The sequence below is a fragment of the Stegodyphus dumicola genome, chromosome X2 (assembly GCF_044657685.1).
Source record: "Stegodyphus dumicola isolate Sdum_Otavi_A_Nest chromosome X2, ASM4465768v1".
Classification (NCBI taxonomy): domain Eukaryota; kingdom Metazoa; phylum Arthropoda; class Arachnida; order Araneae; family Eresidae; genus Stegodyphus; species Stegodyphus dumicola.
Window position 1 is genome coordinate 124,155,616 of NC_140781.1, and position 12,689 is coordinate 124,168,304.

Here is a 12,689-nt window from a genome sequence, read left to right on the forward strand (position 1 = left end):
ACTTTGAATTGAACTAAATTGAGTCCTCAAAATTATGAATAGCATAAATTACATATAAATATATCTATATATAAAATAGTCATTACGACATTAAAAATTATTTAACAGTTCAGAAAATTTTGTGCGTAATAAATTTATATCACCAAAATAAGAAATAAAGCTGAACTTTTTCTCGTGATTATGAATACATTTATTTGTGCAATCAGAAATATTCTTGTCATAGCGAATTAACAGCAAGATCTTAAATTATTAATTTATTTTTAAACTAATTTGACTTAGATAAATTCGCAGATATGTAAGTGCGTAAAAACCGATTCAAAATAAAACCTACCAATTAGAAATAAGAACTCCATAAACAATCCTTTCCTTAACCCGACTGGTACTTCACTCATTAGTTTTCGCGTGGTTTGTTTAGTTATTTGTTTATCACCGTTAGTGTTCGTTGCTATTTATCGTTCGTGGTATTTATAGAGTGGGCAATCGTCACTGTGATAGTTCATCTGTGGGCTTTCGTCGCTTGAGCTTTTGTCAAAGAATCCCAAATTTCATCTCAATCAGAATAGCACATCAGAATTTCGAAATTCCAAGAGCTAAATTTTCTAAGAGTTGGAACTGAATACTTATATCATTTTTGAAAAGTAACAATTTTCAAAAAGAAAGAAAATTTTCAACTGGCGTTTTTAATACTGTAGTTATTTATAAGCAGATGTATAATTATTTTTATTATTCTATTCTCCCATATAGTACGCAATGATAAATATACTTGTTCATTTAACATCACTTCTCAACCTCTGATTTAAAAATACTGCTTCGAATATATCCTCTGATCATACAATGTTTCAGAATCACAAATCAATGACTTAACAATCATAAAATTTTCAAAAGCAGCGTATCTTTAGAATTCCCAATAGAGTGTTAATTGTTGCCATCCATTTTTTATATTCGCTATCTTATTTATATTTGCTACATTATTTTTTAAATAAAGCATAGCAATAATATTTAGCAGCAGCGAAAGTGATTCGACGTAAAAGTGAAACCACAAAATTGAGGTTTGAGGATAATACTTTTTATTGCTTCATAAGGAATGCTCGTCTTCATAATGAGCTTATTCTCGTTGCATTTGGCATAACTCCAAGAACACATTTAATACTTATAAATGTAATATGTTGTTTTCAATCTCAAACTTATTATAAATACTAAATTTGAAAAGTTTTGGATTAGCTCATTGTATATTTTTCTACGAAAGTCTGCTGCGAGTTTCAAGTAAAGCATCACTTCGGGTTTGTCGATTTTAACCCAAATCTAATAACGTTGTTCTCATTTATATTAAAGTCCTGAAGTTTGGGATTATATTTTACTATAGCTTTTCATTAAAAACTGTTATGGGCTTCAAGAAAAGTACCACTTCCTGTTATTCAGTAAAGACTGTTAGAGACTTCCATTAAAGTACCACTTCCGTCTGTCCAGTTTTACCCAAAATCTAATCAAATCTTTATATGAATGTATAAAGCTTAAATGCGGAAAATGATGTTATCGTAGACGAAATAACTGTTACACACATACACCCAGACCGACACAAAGATATCATTCTAAAAATAATTAAAACTGTTGTGGAGACTCTAATTCGTGCTTATTTGAAACCTCATCTCGAATTTTTGGACCGAAAATATTACCTCTCTTATCCTCTATAGGCTGGCTGGAGGTAGATAAGACTTTTTAATATGCGATAGAAATATAACCGTACAACTACAAACGAAAAGATCCATAGAAGATAGTGGTCACGTCGAAAATCTGACAAAGGCTTTCTAGAAGAGCACGGAATATTAATTATGCAATCCAACCAGAACTAAAAATTCGTTCTGCTACATCTATAGTTGCAATTCTGTAGAGGCTTCCGGGGATCAGCCACGTAATGCAAATCAAGCGAAAAGCTAAAGGGAATAATTTCATCAAGCAGTAAGAAAGATGAAATTAATCTTTTTGACAAAAACATAATTTTCCAAAATTTCACCTGTTTGATCAAATCCTGAGGTTATCCCGCTCTTTGGGCAGATAGCTATCGCAAGTCAACTAAACAAACATTAAAAAAAAGGAAATTAAATTATTTTAAGCAACAAAAGCAGAAGCATGATATACATCACCGAAATAATACGCGTAGAAAATACTGTAAAAGTTTATTATTATTTTCTTTTGTGTGTAATTATATTGTTTTTCTCAATATGTACTATTTTTCATATGTAAAAATGTAGATGCAGCATTTTAAGTATATAAAATATAACTATAAGCATAAAACACAGTCTTTACACTTTTTTATTAGTAAATCTAAACTTCGCCCATCAACTAGACTGTTTGGTACAGGTACATTTTTTGGCATGATGCCTTATTAAACTAATGCCTTTTATTACTGCTATTTTAATCACATTTGCAAATTCAAAAATGTATCCTAAATTATTAACCGTAATAATTGAAATAGATTGTTTTTTGCTTAAAAATTTGTAGGCGTCATTTAATGAGCAAGTCATTTAACAGCGAACGTTAATACAGAGAGAGAAATTTCAAAAAGTATTATGCTTAAAATGCCAGAAAATATTATTTATATAATAAATAGGCAATATATATTTATATATTATATTATATTATTTATATAATAAATTATTATATAATTTATATAATAAATTATTATATAATAAATAATAATACTACTATTTATGAAAGTAAATAAATTGTTGGCGAATTCCAAATCATTGGCAATCGAGTTAACTGCTCACGAAATTTTCAGAGGCTTTGAACACGTTCTGTTCTTTTAAGAACAATGCTTGAGTGCATGCTTCGAGTCCATAAGATTCCCTTTCCTGATAGAAAACATAAGTATCGCATTATTTTAAATTTTAATTAAACGCGTAATCAAATGTATATTTTTTGAGGTCAACAATTTCAGTCTATGAAGCTGCTGCAAGATTTTTGTTGCAATATCTTAAAAGAGGTTTAATATAAATTGCATTTTGTCGAAACTAATGTTCTTTTGTTGCATCGTCATCTGCATCCAGCCAGTTTATCCAAAACAAAAGCCTCTTCTCTTCTTGGTGTTTAGTATTATTATATTAATTTTTATATATTCAATTAATATAACAAACTCAATTTTATATTAATTAAATTTTGAAAAATATGTGCTTCATACACACATTGACTTGCATTAAAGTCTTAAGAAAACTAGAGCTTTAATGGCAAGTAAACATTTCATTAATTGTGTGTTTTCGAGGGAATGTTGTTCATTTGTAAAATTCAGTCCTATAAGTAAAATTTGTGCTCAGTATTTTCTTTTCTTCAAAACATTTAGTTCATAAAATAAAACGCATATCACTGTATGGAATAATTTTGATTTAAAAATACTCCAGTTATTCCTAACATATTGAATTTTATTACTATTTGCAGTTTCAGATTACACTACTTTATGGTATAAGTAGCTTCATCTGACTGCTAAGTTAATAATTAATTTTGACTACGTTAGCAATAATTTTGAGTGGATTGATTATTTAATCCACTAAAAGCGTACGAGAATTATCTGCCTATACTCCATCTCACTTTTGACATAGGATCCTCCTGCAGCCTCCATTTACTTCGCAATATCATCCAAACATTTTTCAACTGCTTTCACGTTCTTTCCCCCCAAAAAAAATCAAAAAACAAAAATACGTACCGTTCGACATCTTAGCAATCGTCCGACAACTTAACAATTGTCCTGAGTGAACTTCAGAATGAACTGACTAATTAACTGAGGTAAATCATGCGAGAGCCTACCTCAGGAGGACTTTCCAAAGAAAAATGTCTCGCATTTACACTATAGATTGTAAAACTCACGAAAGCCTTACGTAACAAATTTCCTCGGCGTCTGCAATCGCATCAATTTATCATAGTAGTCAGAGTAGTTATCTACATTACCACTGGTTGGTGGTCTGTATGGGAATACCGTTGTAGAAAAAAGAGATAGAGGGCGCTGCACCGCCCGTATGTGTAGCTAATTAAAAGTATTCGCTAGAGAGAGCTGAGAGGTTGGTGAGAGTGCTTGAGAGTGGTACAAACTAAATATCCTGTAATCCGTATATAATACTTGTACATAGTCTTTGATTCATAAATAACCTTAGTTAAAGGAAAGTGTCTTTATTTGATATCATATCAAGATCCACCGATGCCGCGTATGTAATATTGAATAAGTTATTACAACAGTAGACAGAAGTTTGGAAGATCTAGCCAGTGGTTTACAATCATTTTGCTTTGGTTGTTTCTAAAAGCCAATTTTCGAAGCAGGTACAATGTACGTTATTTGAAAATAATTTGAGTCATTTTATATTCATTAATTGCACTTTAGTTAATTCATTATTACACAAAATGTTTAGCAAAATAAATCCTGTCATCAAACAGCTTCAAAATAAAACTATAAACATTAAACTTGCTTTAGGAGACATTGAAGAAAAATAAACATTTTTATTAGAATGCAAATTAGATTTTAATCATAGCAATATGCTTAAAATTGCCAGAAACTTTGAAGGTATAGATGGGGAATTTCAATTTAAATCTGTAGTTAAAATCCGAGGAAGATATATACATTAGTGTCAACAGAAACATCAAGAGCGATTACTGCAAACATCTGAAGACAAATTTAGAATTAATGTATTTCATACACTTTTAGATAATGCTTGGACATCCTTAAATGAAGGTTCTGGTAAACTACTAAAACTGCATAGTAGTAGCTTTAGTTTTCAATGCATTTTGTCAGAAAACGATAAAGAAGATCTATGGAAAAATAATAACAGTTTGGAGAAAAATATCCGAAGTTATGTTCTTTCAAAATTATTTATAAAGATAAATAATAAACTCAAAATCCTTTTGACATTCAGCCGTTAATTTCGTCTATTTATTTTTTCTTTCTGGTAGATTTCATTAAGAATATTATTAACTTTGCCTGTTCTATGTTGCAAGCGGTTAAAGGTCATTTTTCTGGCTAATATTTATTAAGACTAAGTTATGTAGTAGTAGGTCATAAGAAATATTCGTGAAATTTGCATTAATGGTAGTTGAAAATAATTTATGCGCCGAATTAGACATGAAAGAAATCATTTCTACTTCCGTTCATCTAAACCGTAAAAATATATTAGTTCAGATATTAAAAAAAAGAAAAATAAACATTTAATTAATTCTAATTTTTATATGTAACTGTTTAACTAATTTTTAAATACAGTCGCAATTTGTAACTAAAATTTATTGTTTAAAATATGGTTTTGTTGTTTTGATTCTTCTTTAAAATTCTCTTCTATCATTAATGGAAAATTAAAATAAAAGGGCTAATCACGAAAGGCACTTTTTTATAATTTGCAAGCAGTCACTGAACACCTTTGCACTGACCTGGTCAGAATGCACACATGTTTGACACATTTTTTATTGCTTTTGAGCTCACAGTTCTTTAAAATTTGCCTTTACTCTGCTCCGAGCATTCACTCTATTCTTACCAGTATCTGATTAACCACATAACGTTTTTCATGACTTAATTTGGAGGAAAAAAATATTTTAAATTTTACTCTCCCTTCACAAGCGCATTATATTGCTCAGTGCAGAAACATAATTTCTTCCATCTCTCTCAGTTCTTTCTTATTTATCCATGTATCATGAAGTTCCCTTTTATATAGCGCATCTAGTATGTGTGATTTCGTACCTCTTCGGGAACTCTCGCAACTTATTACTACGGAATTCCGTAAACTTAGAACGTCCTTATTTGTTTATTGTTAGAATAATTTAGTAGAAAAAAAATATTTGTGCTCTTTGTTTTTGTCTGCTGCAGATAGAAATGGGTACCTCATTTTCTTTTCGATATAATGAATAATTATTATGATCATATTTTACGCATTCGCGAGCCATTTTCTCGGCGCTTAAACAATTCTTGTTTGTTATATCACTATTTTCACTTTCCGAAAATCAAATCTAAAGCTACGTTAAAGTAATCAAAGTCGAAACTGTGGGGTATGAGGCAGATCGGTTTTTGAGAGAATGCTCCAAACGGATTTGGAAAATTTTACGCCTATTTTAAGATTTACGTAGCGTATTCGGAAACTAAGTGCCGTTTCATTCTAGCGCCGTCGCAGTGCTGTGGTAGGCGTCCCGCGCATGCGCACTAGTCTTTCTTGTTCACTGACTTTCAATTGTCGCCATTTTGGTTGCTCTACGTTGTGTTTTCAGTTTGCTGTGCACATTCAAAATGTTTAAGACAATTCGTTCTCCCGCTGACTGTGAGATTCGTGCCGTGATTAAATTTTTGAACGCGAGGAATGTTAAACCGGCCGAAATTTATCGTCAAGTGATAGAAGTTTACGGTGAATACGCGACACATTTTTGATGTGATGGAATGGTGAGAAAGTGAGTAAGAATGTTTAATGCAGGTCGAGCAAATGTCCACGCCGAGGCTCGGAGTGGTCGGCCTTCTGTTGTCACCGATAATTTGGTAAGGAAAGTTGATGAAGCAATTCATGAGAAAAGACGCTTCACAATGACAACTCTTTCAGAGGCATTTCCATAAATTTCACGTACTGTTTTATTCGAAATTGTGTCTGACCGCTTGAATTATTCCAAACTGTGTTCCCGATGGGTTCCAAAAATGCTCACTGATGTTCACAAAACAAAGCGACTTGGTAGTGCCCTGACATTTCTCACGCGGTACAGTGATGAGGGAGAAAACTTTTTAAACCAAATTGGTACAGGTGATGAAACTTGGGTGTGTCATTTCACACCAGAATCGAAACAACAATCGATGGAGTGGAGACACACTCATTCTCCGAAAAAACAAAAGTTCAAAGTGACAATATCATCACAAAAAATCATGTGCACTATCTTCTGGGATAGGAAAGGCGTTTTGCTTACTGGATTTCTTCCCAAAGGTGAAACCATTAATGCGGCACGATATTGTGAGACTTTAACAAAACTAAGGCGTGCCATTCAAACAAACGAAGAGGAATGCTCAGTAAAGGAATTGTGTTGCTCCATGACAATGCTCGGCCCCATACTGCTGGTGTCACTCAATCGTTAATTCGACAATTTCATTGGGAGCAGTTCGATCACCCGCCGTGCAGCCCAGACTTGGCGCAGTCCGACTATCACTTGTTCCTGCACATGAAGCGCGAGCTTGGTGGCAAGCGCTTTGGATCTGACGATGATACGAAAAATGCTGTGGAGTCGGGGTTATCGAAACTGGCGGGAAGTTTCTTTGACGATGGTATACAAAAACTGGTCACCCGCTATGACAAGTGTTTGATCATTGGCGGAAACTATGTTGAAAAATAGTTTAAGACATGTATTTTCATGTAAAAATAAAATTGGATTCGAAAAAATTGTTTTACTTTTTTTTTTCAAAACGGTACTTAGTTTCCGAATACGCCTCGTAACCATAAAACTTATTAAATATATCTAGACACTAAATTCTGTATATTGAGGTCCAGCTTAAGTTTCGTCCTGGGCCACCAGAAATACAGCAAGCTTAGCAATTGTCTAAATATATCTTGGTATATTAAACACGACTTATTTCGAGATTCTTGTAGTATTAATTTCAAATAACCTTCATATGGAGTTTAATTAATATGGTCAGAAATGTGGAAATATGCGTTAATTCGGTAACTCGGTCAGTAACGATAAATTGTGTTAATCTAGTTGCAAGCTGCCGAAAAAGGGCTTCCGAAAAGTAACAGAGTCCTTATTGGGTATTACGAAGTATATGAAGGGATAATCTTTTCTTGCATACTGGTATATTTCACTTCAATGTTTTTGCTCATCCCACTTCTTTGTGTTGGTTTTGTTAATTATATGTCACGTTGCGCCAGCTGTGATTCAGGTTCTTAAGAAAGTTTATGTTGATAACGCCCTTGACGACTCCAGAAAACAAAGAGCAACAGGAGGTTGATTCTAGAATGCAAAAGGTGCAAGAACCATGGAAACCTCTGGTAAAATGTGGTCATGCTTTTTTGTTATGATAGTTAAGTAGCTTCAGCCTTTGTTGCAAGATCACTAGACATTTTATAATTTATTCAAGTTTCATTGCTCGGGGTATGTTGTATAAATTTAAGTAAGATTCAAAAGCAATGTTTCATACGCTCATACGTTCCAAGTCATGGCTTTCTCAAAAATCAGAAATACCAATACAAGATTTACAATTATCATAAGCGAGAAATAAAAGCATACTTTTCTTTTAGCCGTTGATATGAGAGCTTGAACGCATGTCTTCGGAAAGAAAATATAAATTATCAGATGAAATCCATCGTATTATTAAATTGCTGTTTAAAACATTAAAATAAATAACTAAATAAAATAAAGTCATTATGTCTAAACAAAATTTTTATTTTAACATAACAATAATGTCATTACTTTTTTTTAAAAATGTTGTTGTTATCCTTACAACTTCGTAAAAAATAAACTGAAAATAAAGCATAACGATTTGATTACATGTAAATAACCCAAATTGAACATCTGCAGTGCGTTCATTCATATACTGTCTTGTAGCTAATATTAAAACTTGTAGGATTCCCCACTGTGTAATTCTAAGTTGCAGTTGAAAGTGAATAATCTTAAGAATAAATAAGCGAATAATCGCTTGAGTTCGTGTGCAGGAAACAACAAATAAAAAGGGTGAAAAAACCCTTTATTATTCCAATTAAAGTTTAACAGAACTCCGTCTTGGAGTTGTACAATAAAGCCGACACTTAGGGTTGAACTTAAGAGACTAAGAATTAAACTAAACTAATCTTAACTAAAGAATATAGCCGAAGCTATCAAGAATTCTAACAGAGTTGGCCTCTTAACGTTAATTGACTGAGAAGCTATCAAGAGCTTAAAGTAGGGCCGAGCGTAAAAATAGCTTACGAGAGAGTAGCCTAAAAAGGCGGACGCGTGCAGCCAGAATATCTAGTATCTCTCTCACTAAGACAAAAACTACGTTTTGACCGGAAGTGGTAAGTTGAAATTAAGAATTGATAGGAAAGGAAGTTTAACTCAAAATTTAACTTTTAATAAAATTAACATAATCCTTAGAAACTAATCTTTCTCAATGAAATGGCAGCATTCTTCACATTGCAATAAATAAAGTCATTTGATGGTTGAGTTACTTATTTAGTTATTTAGTGCTTGAATTTTTATTGTTTTATGAAATTCAAACTATACTTAAATGAAGGTTTTAATAAAAATATGCTAGGATTTTATAAGTATTAGGAAAATTTCAGCGCATTTAATCTTATAGTTTTCGTTATAAAAACTAATTAAAAGATGCTAAATATTTAAAGCAAGCAATTATGATACAGTTGTTTCACCTACAAATGTCGTAATAAATAAAACAGTTGAAACGTTTTCTTTCTTCGTGATATTTATTCTCTGCAGAAATGCAGTCGTGGTTTCTGTTTACGCATACTCACATCTACACTTCGTCTTTCACAAAAACAGGCAATTCTCTCATGACAGGGTGAAAGTTACCTGCTTTGTAAGCATGCATAAATAAATAAAATATTATCTATGATTTGAATGTTTGAAATATTAATAAATTAAGTACATTGGTTAATTAAAGGCCAAACAAGAGAAAAATAAAATATTATAAAACTAAACTTATCGATACACAAGCATTCTCAGTCTGAAAGTATCATAAGAGAAAAATTTTATTTTGAATACTTCTTACAGAAACTGAAATAAAAGAAAAAAAAAATATGAGACATAAAAATCGGATATTTTAGATAACTTAAATTATTTTGGAAATGTTTGGTTTTCGATTGTATTATTATTCATTTCATACTTTATGACTTGTAATTACTGTTAAATTTCCTTTCAGATAGCCGCTAAGCGGGACAAGCAGTTAGAAGCGGAAGTATTGGAATGGATACAAGAAATTTTAGGAGAGCCTTTACCTAATGGACCTTACGAAGAAATTCTCAGAGACGGCATTATTCTATGCAAGTAAGTGTACATATATATATACATATATATATATATATATATATATATATATACAAAAGAAATGAATACAAAGTAAAAAATATTTCAAAACCCAATCCAGTTGTGCGCTGATGGCAATAATGCAAATAAAAAAAATTAATAAATACATTTAGAATCCATTCCATATTCATTTCGGGATAAAGCATATAAATAAACTTAAAAAAAAGAAAAAAAGCACATTGGCAAACCTCAAGAAAAAGTGCAGCAAAACATACCAAAAACAAAAAATGAAAAGTCATGTTTACATCTTTGGCTGCATCGTCATCAGGGGTTGCTTCTATGAAAGAAGTAAATAAATAAAATAGCCTACTTCTGAACTGACAAGGACACAAATTAAAATTTTAAAATATTTTTTAGAAAAACAATAACCCTTAGGAAAACAATCAAAGTAATCTGTGTCTATCAGTCAAACCTCTACAGGTCAAAGTAAGCAATGCTAAAACTGCAGCATCAAAAAGGAAACAAATTGAAAACGATCGCGAAATACTATCTAAACTTTTAAAAAATTGGGTAGATAGAGTAAAAAAACAAAAATGGCAAAAATAATAATCCAACACTTGTAAAAACGAAACTATAGGCAAACTTTTTAATTTGAATTAAAAAGTTTGCATATATTTGGAAAAACAAAACAAAATGCAAATTTTGGAAACATACAAGCCGGGTTAAAAAATAAAAGCATAAATCATAAACAAGAAAAAGAGGTTAAAAATCTAATATAAATTTTTAAATTTTAGTCGGCGGAGTCCAAAAATTACAGGCCGAAGTAAGTTATGCAAAAATTATAGCATCAAAAAAGAGAGAGAAATTCAAAACGATTGCAAAATAATAGAGAATTATTAAAAAATTGAGTAGATCGAGTCTTAAAAACAAAACTTGCAAAAATACTAATCCAACACTTGAAAAAACAAAACAATATGCAAATTTTTCAATTCAAAACTGGAAATAAGAAGACAATATTCAAACTTTGCAAACATAAAAGTGTAACATAATAAACATAAACAAGCAAAAAAAGCTTAAAAAACGTTTTTTTTTTTTTTTTTTTTTAATTTAGTGGACCGAGTCTAAAAATATGTAAAACAGAAGTAATCCAACATATGCAAAAATAAAAGCGAAATGAAAATTTTATCTAAAAAAAAAAATAAATAAAATATAATTTAATATAAAAAAGAGCGACGCATTTTTGAAATGATAAAAAACTGAACATTTATATAATTTTGCCTATATAGCAGCAAAGCCTAAATTGAGTTAACGTAAACTACGAATTCAAAATTGATAAAACTCATTAAAAATCATTAGAAAAACTTACATTGCACACTGCTGGCCTTTAAAACTGCAACACCGGGAAGGAATGATCTGACGAACGTCAAAATCACATGAAAGGAAAAAGAGGTTGGGATATGCAAATGATTAGCATTTCAACGCATTTAGACGACGCAGGCGAGAGAAACGACATCTGAAACACTGCATAAAAGAAAAGTTGCGTAGTGGATTTCTCACTCGGAAAGCGCTTTGTAAAGTCGGAGTTTGCTCAGAAAATCGTGTTATGCCTCGAATATGAAGAAGTAATGCTTACCAGCAAGTGTCGGAATTCGATAGTGGCAGGATCGTTGCCTCTCGAAAGTGTGGATTATCGTTCCGTGTATCACCCGTCGCACTGGTCGACATCCAACCACTGTCATGCGAATACGGAATCACTCGTTTGCAGAGGGTCATACTGAACGGCATGCAGGATATCAACGCCCTCCCATGAATAACGCCCGAGAGGACAGACATATTGTGAGGTCAGCCCTGTAAAATCGTACAACCACATTACGGACCATTAGTCAAGAAACAGGCATGTTTCCAGCACGCCCAGTATCCGCTCGTACCGTGCGTCGACCTTTGCAGCAACATGGACTATCAGCAAGGCGACTATTAATTCGGCTTTCCTTGACAATGCAGCAGCGAGAGAGATGGCGACTCTCGTGAGCCGAACGACAAAGCTGGATATAGGTGTGGCAAAATGACGTCTTGTCGAGTCCCTGTTCTGCGTGCAGTAATCTGATGGCCGTATACGTGTCTGGAGGCACCGAGGAGACCTCACATCGCCTGCTTCCGTTTGATATCGTCATAGGGGACCTGCACTTGGTGTGGTTGTTTGGGAAGCCATTGAGTACAGGATACGCATATCTCTAGTTCGGATCGACGGCAGTTTGAACGCAGATCGGTGCATTTCTGACATCTTACATCCAGTGATTGTGCTCTATCTTCGAGGCCTGCCAAACGCCATCTTCCTGCAAGACAACATGTTGCACGTCGTGTTCTGACCTTCCTCGATACATACAGTATTCGATTGCTTCCCTGGCCAGTACGGCCTCCACGCACGGTAAAGATCTGTCACCCACTGAAAACATCTCGTCATGGGTTGCCGAGAGACTGACCCGCCATCCCTCTTCTGCTGATACGGTTGATGAAGTGTGGCATAGACTTGAAGCAGCATGGAATGAATTGCCCGTTTCTGTCATCCAAGCTCATTTCGACTCCATGCCTAACCGGATAAGGGCCCTTTTAGCTGCCAGGGATGGCCAGCTACCCCTGTCAGCTACCCCTGTAAATTACTAATTTCGCCCTACTACTCTAATTATTTCGCCCTATGTACCCTACTAATTTCGCACCCCTGTAAACCCCTTAACTGCTTA

General features: G+C 33.0%; 2 protein-coding genes across 3 annotated transcripts in view; one reads left to right on the forward strand and one right to left on the reverse strand.

Moving 5' to 3' along the window:
- Nucleotides 1–12,689, reverse strand: part of LOC118186380 (organic cation transporter protein-like) — a 237,290-nt gene that overhangs the window by 212,112 nt on the left and 12,489 nt on the right. The gene's annotated exons all lie outside the window — the stretch shown is intronic.
- Nucleotides 1–12,689, forward strand: part of LOC118196769 (muscle-specific protein 20-like) — a 64,731-nt gene that overhangs the window by 23,746 nt on the left and 28,296 nt on the right. For both annotated transcript variants that reach the window (XM_085809368.1, XM_085809367.1), the window contains exon 2: nucleotides 9,848–9,972. In XM_085809368.1, coding sequence (XP_085665494.1) covers nucleotides 9,848–9,972 — 125 coding nt within the window. The remainder of the gene's footprint in view (nucleotides 1–9,847; nucleotides 9,973–12,689) is intronic.